At 49.9% G+C, this 11,734-nt stretch overlaps 5 protein-coding genes across 5 annotated transcripts; 4 read left to right on the top strand and 1 right to left on the bottom strand.

The window, feature by feature from the left end:
- Positions 1-1,245: 1,245 nt before the first annotated feature.
- Positions 1,246-4,350, bottom strand: Z519_06014 (uncharacterized protein; the record flags this gene model as incomplete). Its single annotated transcript, XM_016763754.1, has 5 exons — positions 1,246-2,118; position 2,182; positions 2,218-2,335; positions 2,443-2,641; positions 3,517-4,350. 5 exons carry the CDS (start codon positions 4,348-4,350, stop codon positions 1,246-1,248), a joined length of 2,025 nt encoding a protein of 674 aa, XP_016620078.1.
- Positions 4,351-5,059: 709 nt separating this feature from the next.
- Z519_06013 (uncharacterized protein) lies at positions 5,060-5,547 on the top strand (the record flags this gene model as incomplete). The annotated part of the gene is made up of 2 exons (XM_016763753.1): positions 5,060-5,224; positions 5,278-5,547. The coding sequence occupies 2 exons, from the start codon at positions 5,060-5,062 to the stop codon at positions 5,545-5,547; spliced, it is 435 nt and encodes a 144-aa protein (XP_016620077.1).
- A 477-nt stretch (positions 5,548-6,024) lies between these two features.
- Z519_06012 (uncharacterized protein) lies at positions 6,025-6,532 on the top strand (the record flags this gene model as incomplete). The annotated part of the gene is made up of 2 exons (XM_016763752.1): positions 6,025-6,138; positions 6,194-6,532. The coding sequence occupies 2 exons, from the start codon at positions 6,025-6,027 to the stop codon at positions 6,530-6,532; spliced, it is 453 nt and encodes a 150-aa protein (XP_016620076.1).
- Positions 6,533-7,628: 1,096 nt separating this feature from the next.
- Positions 7,629-9,470, top strand: Z519_06011 (uncharacterized protein; the record flags this gene model as incomplete). The annotated part of the gene is made up of 3 exons (XM_016763751.1): positions 7,629-8,463; positions 8,513-8,697; positions 8,745-9,470. The coding sequence occupies 3 exons, from the start codon at positions 7,629-7,631 to the stop codon at positions 9,468-9,470; spliced, it is 1,746 nt and encodes a 581-aa protein (XP_016620075.1).
- A 626-nt stretch (positions 9,471-10,096) lies between these two features.
- On the top strand, positions 10,097-11,691 carry Z519_06010 (uncharacterized protein; the record flags this gene model as incomplete). Its single annotated transcript, XM_016763750.1, has 4 exons — positions 10,097-10,387; positions 10,437-10,491; positions 10,555-11,352; positions 11,405-11,691. 4 exons carry the CDS (start codon positions 10,097-10,099, stop codon positions 11,689-11,691), a joined length of 1,431 nt encoding a protein of 476 aa, XP_016620074.1.
- Positions 11,692-11,734: the final 43 nt, after the last annotated feature.

The following is an 11,734-nucleotide window of genomic DNA, read 5'->3' as shown; positions in this document are numbered from 1 at the left end:
ATCTAAGCCAGTTGGCAAAGCTGAGACATCATTAGCGTGGTTGCTTTGGGAGGCGAGGTTCAATGGTACTCACAGAGCTGAGAAAAGAAAGGAAAAAAAGAATTGGTGCTCAGGAGCAGCAGAGGTGATATTTAAATGATTTGGGGACTCGCAAAGACTAGCAGCTTGGCATACATTGAAATCTTGGCAGCAATGCCCCTGCTTATTACGCAGTCTTGGCGCGAAAAGATGAGTAAAAAAAACTCCTTGCGACAAGCTCCAAGGAACTGGGAATGAAGATTCGAGAGCTAAACCACTCCAAGAAGCAACAACGGGTATAGCGGGAGGCCCACCCACCACCAATCACCGACTGATGACATCCCCCTCATCACCTTGAAAGCCATCCGACATAAAATTTCGTCATCGTTTCGATAGGACTGCGGCTCCAAGCCAGTCAGGTGCGCGAAACAGGTCGAATCAGCATTTTGGTTTTGCAGTCCTCTGTACTGTAGATGGAGAAATGAGTTACAGTATGTTGGTTCTAACAGCGAGAAACTCCCCCTCGACCTGATGCCGGGTGATCGCGCTGAGATGAGTAAAAAACTGCTTGCGCCTCACCCCTGATCGGGACGGGAGGATGCCGACCTGTGCTCACCCCCGGCTCGCCCGAGCTCGGGTGAGAGATCACCCGTGTCGCACCAGTCACAAGGGCCAAAAGGTCTAGTGCTTCGGCATGGATGGTGCAACGCCGACCTTGCTCACCGTAGCGAAGAATAACGTTAACGGCTATGATTGGTCTTTTCGGTCCGCTGTCAGAGCATCCTCGAGCGCTGAGCATATCCAATTAAAACGCGGGCCTTTTTAAAAGCAGCGGCTCTCGGTCTACGGTTCAGAGCTAGCACAACCCCGAGTCTACTTAACCTATACGGATAAGGTACTATCCCCTGGGAGTCCTGATTTTTTAAGAATGCTACTGTACATTAAGCGAGAAAATCAATTTAAGCTTATTTCAAGCCAATAGAGTCACGCCATTCGTATTTAAGCTCAGATTTCATAAATCCACCTGCAAATATAGTGGATATTAGAATAATCCACTGCACTTGAACCGTTAGATTGGTCTAAGGAATATCAAAACCAAAAATCGCAATGCCCACCAAACTCTCTCAGGCCGCAGAGGGTGATAAGCTAAGAAATTCAAAATACTTATTATACCATTGAATTCCCCTTAGTCAGGCAATTTGAGAGGTGTAAAGTGCACTCAATTATTCAGGAAAATGAGGTCGAAGTTGCTGTCCGGAGGCAGTCCCCTTTGAAATCGGCCTGTCGCACGAACCACGCATTCTTGAGAGTCCATTCTGCACGGGGTTCGACGAGTTCGATATTCAATTCTCTCAGCAACGTCGGGATGGTTTCGTAAGTCTCAATCAATCCGATGGTTCTCCCAAGACATGTCCTTGTTCCATGTCCGAAAGTGAGGTCCGCTCGCTTCATACGATTGACGCGGTGATTGAATGTCTCTTCGTCCTCGTCAGACCCCTTCAACCACCGTTCCGGCACGTGCTTTTCAACCCGGTTCCCGAAAGTTGCGAGGTCACGGTGGACAGGCCATGCACACATCCCGACGACTGTACCGGCAGGGAGGCTCTGACCGTTGGGTAACTGGAACGTAATCGGCGTGACACGTTCTAGGGGTAGTCCCACTGCAGGATGGACGCGCAGTGCTTCTTTGATGCACGCGCCCAGATAGGGCAGCCTCTCCACGCTTGTATAGCTCAACAGGCCATCGGGGAGATCGGCGGTGTCGATTTCCTCTCGCAGCTTCTTACATGCCGCGGGAGTCTTCAGCAGGTAGTAGAGAACCGCTCTTATAGAGATGGCAGTCGTGTCGCTCCTCGCAACGATGTTCGTGACCATGTATGAAGCGATTTCCTTGTCATGTCCCGTTTGGTGATGTGTCTTACTGGCTTTGAGGAGCCTGCTCAGAAAGTCTCGCTCTTCTTGTGCCGAAAGCGTGGGTTTTGCCCGTCGCTCTCGGGTCTTGTCGACGGCAAGTTTCGCAAAGGTGCTGCTTTTTCGGGCAACGTACAGGTTGATGGGATTTCCCCTGAAAGGATTGTCGATCCACGCCATTTTTCCTACCTGCAGAATGATTGGTCAGCGTCCAGGATGATCTGGAAAGCGGGAAAAGTGCATCATCATGACGCTTTCGCTGTCTGTAATGCGCTAGGAAGAGCCTACGGAGCATAATGGTCCATGTCCGCTTCTAGCGACCGGATCATGCTACCGATGTCAGCCCTTTGTTCGAGGAAGCCAAATGAGTTGGAGCAGGTCATTTTCGAAATCACGCCGAAAGAATCTGCCCGGATGACCTTAATGCATGTCGGCTGAAGAAGTTACAACCGTTGCCTCACAGAAATGAAACCATTAGCTAATATCGATTCTGTTCGAGCATGATCTTCCCACAAAACTCGGCCTCCAGGTACCGCAGCAGTTTTTCCATCATCTTATCGATATGCCACTCGTTATCGGTGATTGTCGTCATGGAATACGCCGAGCTTACTGGACGCTTGATGGCAGAGTGATACAACATGTTTTGGGTGGTGAAGAAGGTCTCGACCGGCTTCCCTTTGTTCACCGCCATGAATGCATTGTAGAACTTGCTCTGTGTGACAAACAGTGAGCCTGGATCCACATTGACATGGAGCCTCCACCCTCACCTTGGGAAGGTTTGATTTCAACCCGTATATCACTTCAATACCTCTGGGGTCGACCACACTGATAGTGATGGGCCTGATACGAACAAGATCTCCATATTGTCGGTGTTGTTCAATTATGGTTTGTTCAAGGTGGCCTGCTCAGACAGCTGCCAGTTTCCACAAGTCCATGAATTTCGCCAGGAAGGGTCCTGGGATAGACCACAGTCCTGATCTCAAGGCGGTGCGAAAAGGAAGCCAAGTAGTCAGCAGGAAAGCTGTCAACGCCCACAGCAGTGGTAACTGGACGACTGTGTCCATCGATGGAGTCATCGTATTTTTTCTTGCGCACTATCTGCTCGACTTCCTGAAAAAGCATGAGGGATATATTGCAACTCTTTTTATGATCAAGACAACACCCAAAAACTTCTCCGATTTTTGCCAATCTCCCATGCAAACAACGGATTTTGTCCCGCGGATTAGGCTCTGCGAGGGACATTCGGAAATCAATCTCCGAGATTCTGCATTCCGAGCTCGAAATCTGACTTTCCACCCTTGTGCTACCAGGCTGTGACGTTGACGGATTCGGCTTACTCTATCGCACTACGCCACACCTCATTTTTTCCAACGTCGAGGCTGTCTCTGAAGTGGCTCTGGGTCTGCCAGTTCGATATCGAGGCGACACTTGGTTGGCATATTGGGGGGCTGGAATTGCACCGGCGGCGATATTTATCCACTCGCATTCAAGCAAAGCAAACCTAACCTCGTAGAGCGCGTGAATCTATGAACCATTTTTCTCAAATCTACACGGCTAATTCTCTTTTGCATTTTGCGTAGCCGCTACAAGCTGGTCCAAGGACTTAAGCACATTTCGCAGACTGTCGAAACTAGGAGCCGTCAAAATGTCAGCATTGTCCCTTTCTATATCGACGCGACCTGTGCGTGCGTCAAAGCCATGCTCTGCATCCGGTGGGAACTCGATGTAGACGTCAACACCATGTTCACACAACTTTTCCCATGCAACTTGGCTCAAGTGCCAGGAAACGGCAGAGTCGTTCTTGCCATGGAAAAGGACGGTTAACGGAAATTTTGAGGACTCTCCAAACGACAGGGGAAAGAGGTGCCTCTGAGCAGGTGGAACTGCGTTCACACCCTGTTCCGCGACGGCTTCACTCAAGCCCGGTACTCCAGCAATAGAGCCTGGAAAAAGTGCTTCGATATGCAACGTAGCGATTATGGCAAACCAAGGGTCTCGACTGGGGTCGGCAGGCCAGGGATAGCCAACGAGGACCTGGGGTCTGCTCGGCCGTAGCACTGTCAATTGTTCAATCACAGGCGCAATATCGATGTGTGGCTGGCCAAAGATATTGGCCCGCTTTGTCGTGTATATCGCATTGAGGGGGTCTAGCATGCCGTAGATTGACAACAGAGCGGTCGGTCTTTGCCCAGCGAGACTCGCAGTCGTCATTGCGAGATAGCCACCAGCACTGGACCCGGCGAGTATGACGGGTCCGACCTGAATATCAAGATGCATGGACAAGGAGTTCAGGACCCATTGATATGCGTCCACTGCATCCTGTACCACCTCGTCGTCAGACGATTCCGGCATCAGTCGATAATCGGGGGTTGCGAATATCCACCCGCGGTCGACGCACGCGTTGACCAGCCAATATGGCATGAAGGAATAACGGTCTCCGAGAATCTGTCGGAGAAAGGGTTAGACGGAAATTCTCTAACATGTGAGAGAAGATGCTCACCAGAAATCCACCATGGTAATAGAGCAGCACAGGAACCGGCCAAGAGGGTTTCGTTGAGGGGTAAAGCACGTCCAAGGAGAGCTGGAGGTCAGCCGACGTTTTCTAAGTCAGGACTATACTCTTGTAATCCTCGAAACCGGAAAGCGGTGCAGTGCTCATCTCAACAGCCAGGAACTTGATGGTTGGGAAATTAGAGTGATCTGGGTTGCGCGGGTTACTTATACCAACATCCGGAAGGGTGGTGGCTCGGAAATGCTCTGGCGCCCCAATCGGCAAATGTGGTGGGCGCGAACTTGATATGCTAGGCGTCTTCACATTCATCTGCAAGTTTCGCTCTTCGCTTCGACGGGTTTGATTTTCATTCTGTTTCCATTCTTTTCCCAATCGTGGAGTCATTGTCCAACTCAACCGCTATGCCCATAGCCCAAATCCTTGCTATGATGGGCAATTGCTCCTGGTATACTACCGTGGGCGTGGTATCTTTCCTATTGGGTACCTTCTATGTTATCTACTACCGATTCTTCGATCCTCTTGCTGGATATCATGGTCTATTCTGGGCGTCAATCACGAAACTTTGGAAGGTATATCATCTTTCGACCCGACACCTCCCCGAAACACTAGCCACAATGCATGAGCATCACGGTGAGGTGGCCAGTGGGACCCAATGACCTCTCGTTTCGCACCGAATCCGCGACCAGCTTGATTTACAAAGGCGGAAGGTCGCTGCCCGAGACCAAGTTCTACGACGGATTCACAGCTTTCAATCCCAACCTATTCGGGACGCAAGATGAATATGTGAGCTTTCCCGTGGACCGGGGAACGCAGCAGGTTGAACTAAACTCGTCCAGATTCACGCCGTTAGGTGTCTCCAGATGGCCCACTCATTCTCGTTGCAATCTATCAAAGTGATGGAGCCTTTCATCGATAGACACATCAAATTATTACGCAAGAACCAAGACCAAGCTGCCGACTCGGGTGTCGTCATAAACTTTAAGGAGCTGATCACATACTGCGTCTTCGAGGTTCTTGGAGACTTGGCGTTTAGCCAAAGTTTTGACTCTCAGAAGATTCAAGACCACACAACAAATTACCGCCAGTCAACGATCACATTTATCTAGCTTGTCTGTTGGGTCAGGTGCTAGAGCTCGTGCCGTATCTCAAGACGATCTGCGCGTACGCGCCTCCCCCATGGTTTTAGCGGTTGTTCGCCGCTAGACGAAAGCTGGTAGAACCGACGGGAGATTGTTTGAGACGAAGACTGGATCAAAAGTCGACAAGCAGGAATGACCTGTTATCTTGTCTCATAAATGCGGTGGCCTCCGTCACGGGAGCGATATTGACAGAATTGGGCATCAACACCGAAGCCTTTCATGGTTAGGGCTTCTCGCTTCACAACGACTTGGCTTGACTCTCTAACATTTGATAGGGTTACTGGATCACATACCATCTCGGGCACCCTAACACTATTATTCTCACACCTTCTACAGAGCCCTGCTCTTCTCCGCAGAATCGTGCGTGAAATCGACCCAAAGTTACCTAGGGCCGTCGAAGTTGCGCATCCGGTTGACAGTCTGGAGCAGACGCTGACATGTACAATGGCCTGTATCGAAGAGATCTTCAGGATCAACCCTGCCTTCACGTTGACCCTGACACGTAAGGTAACCGCTCAAAGGGAGATGACCTTCGACGGACATTTCGTGCCCAGTGGGGTGAGCTCTTTTTTCTGCTTAGCAAAGGGTCTGGTGAAGCTGACCTTTGGCACAGACAACAATCTTCAGCTCCAACCACGTCATGCACCATGACCCCGCCATTTGGGGTCCAACACATGACGTTTACGACCCGAACCGATTCTTGGGCCCGAATGCAGAATTGTGCAAGCGAAACCTGGCACCATTCAGTATGGTTCACAGAGTGTGCATGGGTCGGAATATGGCCATGATAAATATCCTCAAGGTTGTCACCACGGTCTTGAAGTGCTCCATGCTCGAGAGTACGAATCCCAAGGAAAAGATGAGAACCGTCAGTGTTGGCAACTCCGAAAAGGAGGGTCCTCTAGTAGTTCAAGTTCGGAGACAAAATCTCACCGGTAAACCTGGTGCTTAGCATGAACTCGAAATCGGCCGCTATGCTTAGTGCGAGGCTGGCGCATCAGGAGATAAAAGTACCGCTTCCCAAGTATCACTGATTCTTGGGTGGTACCAACGATTCAGCCACTGTTCCCATTGTGTCATTTCTAGAGTCAAAAGAGAAAGGGAGAAACAGTCACCATGACCAGCTTACGGCTATAAATGGGCCGCTGTTGTGTATCTTGAGTGCTAACTAGAGAAATAACTAGAGAAATAAAAGAGTAGAGAGAACAGAATTAGGCAATTCTTGAAGCCTCCCCCCATCAGGTTTGTGCCTAGTATCATGCAATATATTTCTCCATGAGAAAATAGCAAAATTCACGAGTGGTAGCTTGAAAAAAATAGTAATAATGTCGCATTCACCCCCAAAAAGGAGACAACCTAGACAGGCCTACGTAAACGGCGTATATTTTCAGTATTTATGCTCCTGCGCAGTACTCTCAGTGATGGATTAGTCTATAGCATTTTGGACGTCTCTTAGACGACACAAGCTGTTGGGGAAAAGAGGTCCTAGCACTGTCAATGAAGCCTGTACAGTTACGGGGACTGCTATCTTAGTACCAGGTTAAATTGCCGTTTGAAACACTCTGCATGTGCTCGGTAAATAGGACATCAAGAGAGGCATTGGAAACACACAGATAAATTTGGCGTGACATGCAAAGATCGGACCCTTAACCGTCCTCCGTACATCAGGTAGTCCCGTCGTCAAAAGCCGATCCTGAAGCCCCAAAATTATCCCAATGGCATGGCCTTTTCGGTATTGGTGACCGCTGCCTCGGAAAATGTGGACGCCCACATCCCACCCCATTATCGTGTGGGGCTTTGGCGCCTCGGCGTCACCTACCACTGACGCCCTCGGTACGCTAGCGGAGGGAGCGCCACAGAGTGTCTTCCGCTAGTACTCCGTATAGAGAGAGCAACCATGTTACTGAGGCCGACACCTCGGTTCACTGGGGGCTCCTGGAACCATAACGAAAGCGCAGAAAGCATACTAAATGCCATGATTCTCCTCATTCTTGTCCTGCGTCAAAGATCAGCTCAGGGTCTCGAAATTTCGAGGCACTCGTTTCAACATGACAACCTCTGCTGTAGCAAACGAGCCGCTGGCTTATCGGTATCCAGAAGGAAGCGCGCCACGAGAGTCACCGTCCGTCAAACAACCATTAGTTTTGCCTCCGGGCGCAGACAATGACAAGTTCCAGAGATTTATTGAGGAGATTGCCAGTGTCACAGGCAGCGAGAACGTGACGGTGATTTCCGATGAGGCAGAGCTCTACCATGACAACTACCTCGACCCGGGTAAAGCCCATGATATGTTCCACATTGTCCACAAGACCAGACTCGTAAGCTCTGCGATCATCGCACCGAGAAATGTCCCCGATGTCCAGTCAATTATGAAGATTTGCAACATGTTCGAGATTCCAGTATGGCCCTTTTCCATTGGCCGCAATGTTGGCTATGGGGGTGCTGCCCCGAGAGTTCCAGGAAGTGTAGGTCTCGACATGGGCCGGCATATGAACAAAGTTCTCGAAGTCAATGTGGAGGGAGCATACGCTCTCCTTGAGCCAGGAGTGACATTCTCCGCTCTACACGAATACCTGGTGACCAACAATCTCCGGGATAGACTGTGGGTCGACGTTCCAGATCTTGGCGGTGGCTCTATCATTGGAAATACCATCGAGAGAGGAGTCGGATACACACCCTATGGTGACCATTGGATGATGCATTGCGGGATGGAGGTGGTTCTTCCCGACGGGACTTTGATTCGAACCGGGATGGGCTCTTTGCCCTCTCCAGACGAGGATTCATCTCTACCACCACATGAACAACCGCCAAATAAGTGCTGGCAGCTTTTCAACTACGGCTTCGGACCTTATAATGATGGAATCTTCTCTCAGTCGTCCCTTGGTAAGCTGCCTTTTGTAAAGTTGAAAAGGAAATCTGCTGATTCTGTAAGGAATTATTGTCAAGATGGGGATGTGGCTAATGGTCAATCCTGGAGGCTACCAATCTTATTTAATCACCATTCCACGCGACGAAGACTTACACCAGGCTATTGAGACGATTCGCCCGCTCCGTGTAGGCATGGTCCTCCAGAATGTTCCTACGTTACGACATATTCTGCTGGATGCTGCAGTGATGGTAATTTTAACTCTGTCTTGAAACTGAGTAAGCCTAACAATATCTAGGGAGACCGCAAAAGCTACACCAACGAGGACCGCCCATTAAACGACGCGGAACTAGACGCGATCGCAGCTTCTCTTGGTCTTGGGCGCTGGAACTTTTACGGCGCGCTATATGGACCAGAGCCGGTCCGAGCGGCTATGTGGCAAGTCATAAAAGCCTCTTTCTCCTCAATCAAGGGAGTTAAGTTTTTCTTTCCGGAGGAGATGCCTGATAATGTTGTGCTACAAACTCGCCATCTAACGCTCCAAGGAATTCCTACCATGACTGAGCTAAAATGGGTCGATTGGCTACCCAATGGCGCGCATCTTTTCTTCAGCCCCATTGCAAAGGTGACAGGTGAGGATGCTGTGGCACAATACGAAATAACACGCCGTCGAAGCGAGGAATTTGGATTCGACTTTATCGGGACTTTTATCGTCGGGATGAGAGAGATGCATCATATTGTGTGTATAGTCTTCGATAAAAAGGATCCCGATAGTCGACAACGAGCCCATCGACTGATCAAAATCCTGATTGACGATGCCGCTGCACGAGGCTGGGGCGAGTATCGGACTCATCTTGCGCTGATGGACCAGATCGCAAGCACATACAATTTCAACAACAACTCGATGATGAGGCTCAACGAAGCAATCAAGAATGCATTGGATCCCAAAGGTATCCTGGCTCCGGGAAAGAATGGTATCTGGCCGAAGAACTATGATCCTAGTATGTACAAAATTGAGATATAACTTGGCAGCTAGAACGAGATGGTTCTGGGTCAAGGCTCCCTAAGCAGGTCGTTAGTGTCAAATGAAGAGAAAATGAAGGAGTTACCCATAGGACATGTCATCAAGGTGCATCTGCCGATCAAAACTTGGGTTCACGCGTACATCTCTTCCACTAATGTGAAGCGTTGGTTGTACAAGCCTGCAGGCACACGGAAACAGTCCTGTAATTAGTGATAGGTGATCCAAGATTACACAGCTCAGGCCACGCCGGCAGAGTCTTTCCCACTGCTTTCCAGTTGAGCTTTTTATTTCGGCAAATCTGGGCAACCGAGCAACCTCATGCCGCGGGCGTTGCACGTTGGTGATATTGCGCCAGTAGTACATTGGGTGAACAACCTCGGCACCTAGACATGCTCTCCATGAAATAGAAGTCCGGGTTCGACGACCGGACAACGAGTCGGTGCACGTTGAGCGCCACGACCTTGGTCAGAGGATTGTGCGTACAAACCTGGCGTTGACCCCTCCAAAGCGCAACGAACCAATCAAGCCGTGACTCGTCGGTGACTACTCGAAAGTACTTTAGTTCGTAGTATGTTCATAAACCTCAGGAGAGGTAGGAGGAGCAAGTAGCTCAACTGTTTTGCACAATGAAGGACGATCAATTCTACCAGTTCTATAATTGCATAGAAGGGGGACTGCACTCCGGATCTCAACAGGGGCGAGCAGTAGACCCTTCAACAACAAAGGAACTCTGGGACGTCCCGTTAGCAACGCCTGATGACCTGGAAAAAGCAGTCAAGTCAGCAACAAACGCGTTCCCTTCCTGGTCCTCAACCAAATGGGAAGAGCGAGCCAGCCTTCTACGCAAAGCTTACGATGTACTTGCATCGAAACGAGAACAGATGGCTATCCTATTGAAGCTGGAGACGGGGAAACCTGTGAGAAATTAGCCTTGCTAAAGGATATCTAGAACTGACAGCACTATAGCTTCGATTTGCGAGATTGGAAGTAGAACACTCATTGGGATGGTTGAACTATCACGGTACGGTTCGCCTGACATCCTCGCCACTTCCTTGCAGCCGAACCCTCACACACATAACACCAGCGAACCTCGGTCCAATTAGCCCGAGAATCCTCCAAGACGACGAAGAATTTCAGCTTGCGATTCACAGAGTCCCAGTTGGTGTCGTCGCCGCTATATGCCCCTGGAACTATCCTCTTGTCCTCGCCATGGGCAAAATATGCGCGTCATTGAGCACTGGCAACTGTGTGATTGTCAAGCCATCGCCCTTCACCCCATACAGTGTGGTCAAGTTCGTTGAATTGGTCCAAGGCCTGTTTCCTCCAGGAGTCATTCAAGCCCTGAATGGTGACGATCGCTTAGGTCCTTGGATGTGCCAACACACCGGAATTCAAAAGATTAGCTTCACAGGGTCCATCAAGACCGGGAAGGCCATCATGGCTGCCGCTGCACCTACGTTGAAAAGACTGACACTGGAGCTAGGAGGCAATGGAGCCTCGATTATTTGTCCGGACGTCGATATATCCAAGACTGCTGTTCAAGTTGCGATCGGATCATTCACCAACTCAGGACAGTACTGTCTCGCGAGCAAGCGGCTATATGTTCACGAGTCCATTTATGACACATTTTTGAAGGACTTCGTCAACGAGGTCAAGTCTTGGAATACTGATGAAAAGGAGAACGGCGACAGCATGTCACTGGGCCCTGTACAGAACGCAATGCAGTACGAAATCGTGAGAGGCTTCATTAGGGACTGTCGGGACAAAGGATACCATTTTGCTCTAGGCGGTGACACTGGCACGCAGTCCAGTTTCATGCTGAAACCGACGGTGGTGGACAACCCTCCCGACGACTCGGCCATTGTCAAGGAAGAACCATTTGGTGCATCCTCGCTGGCCTCGACCCTTTTTGTCACTAAGCTAACTTGATGCAGGACCAATTGTACCTGTGATGAAATGGAAGACCGAAGAAGAAGTGATTAGGAGGGTCAATAATACTAACACAGGACTGGGAGGCGCAGTGTGGTCTTCTGACGTGCGCAAGGCGTTCACTTTGGCAGAGCGGGTGCAGGCGGGTGCAGTCTGGATCAACGGCTTTGAAAGACCTCTGCCGCATGCTCACCTCGCTGGACATAAGGAGAGTGGGCTTGGAGGCGAATGGGGTGAAGAGGGTTTGTTTTCCTACACAGAGCCAAAAACATTTCACTGGTACAAGAAATAGACTCCAATATTGTCGATGTAAAAGAACGGACAAGAAAAGGATC

This window comes from Cladophialophora bantiana (assembly GCF_000835475.1).
Source record: "Cladophialophora bantiana CBS 173.52 unplaced genomic scaffold supercont1.8, whole genome shotgun sequence".
NCBI lineage: Eukaryota > Fungi > Ascomycota > Eurotiomycetes > Chaetothyriales > Herpotrichiellaceae > Cladophialophora > Cladophialophora bantiana.
Note: the sequence above shows the minus strand (reverse complement) of the source record. Positions and strands in the feature narration are given on the sequence as shown.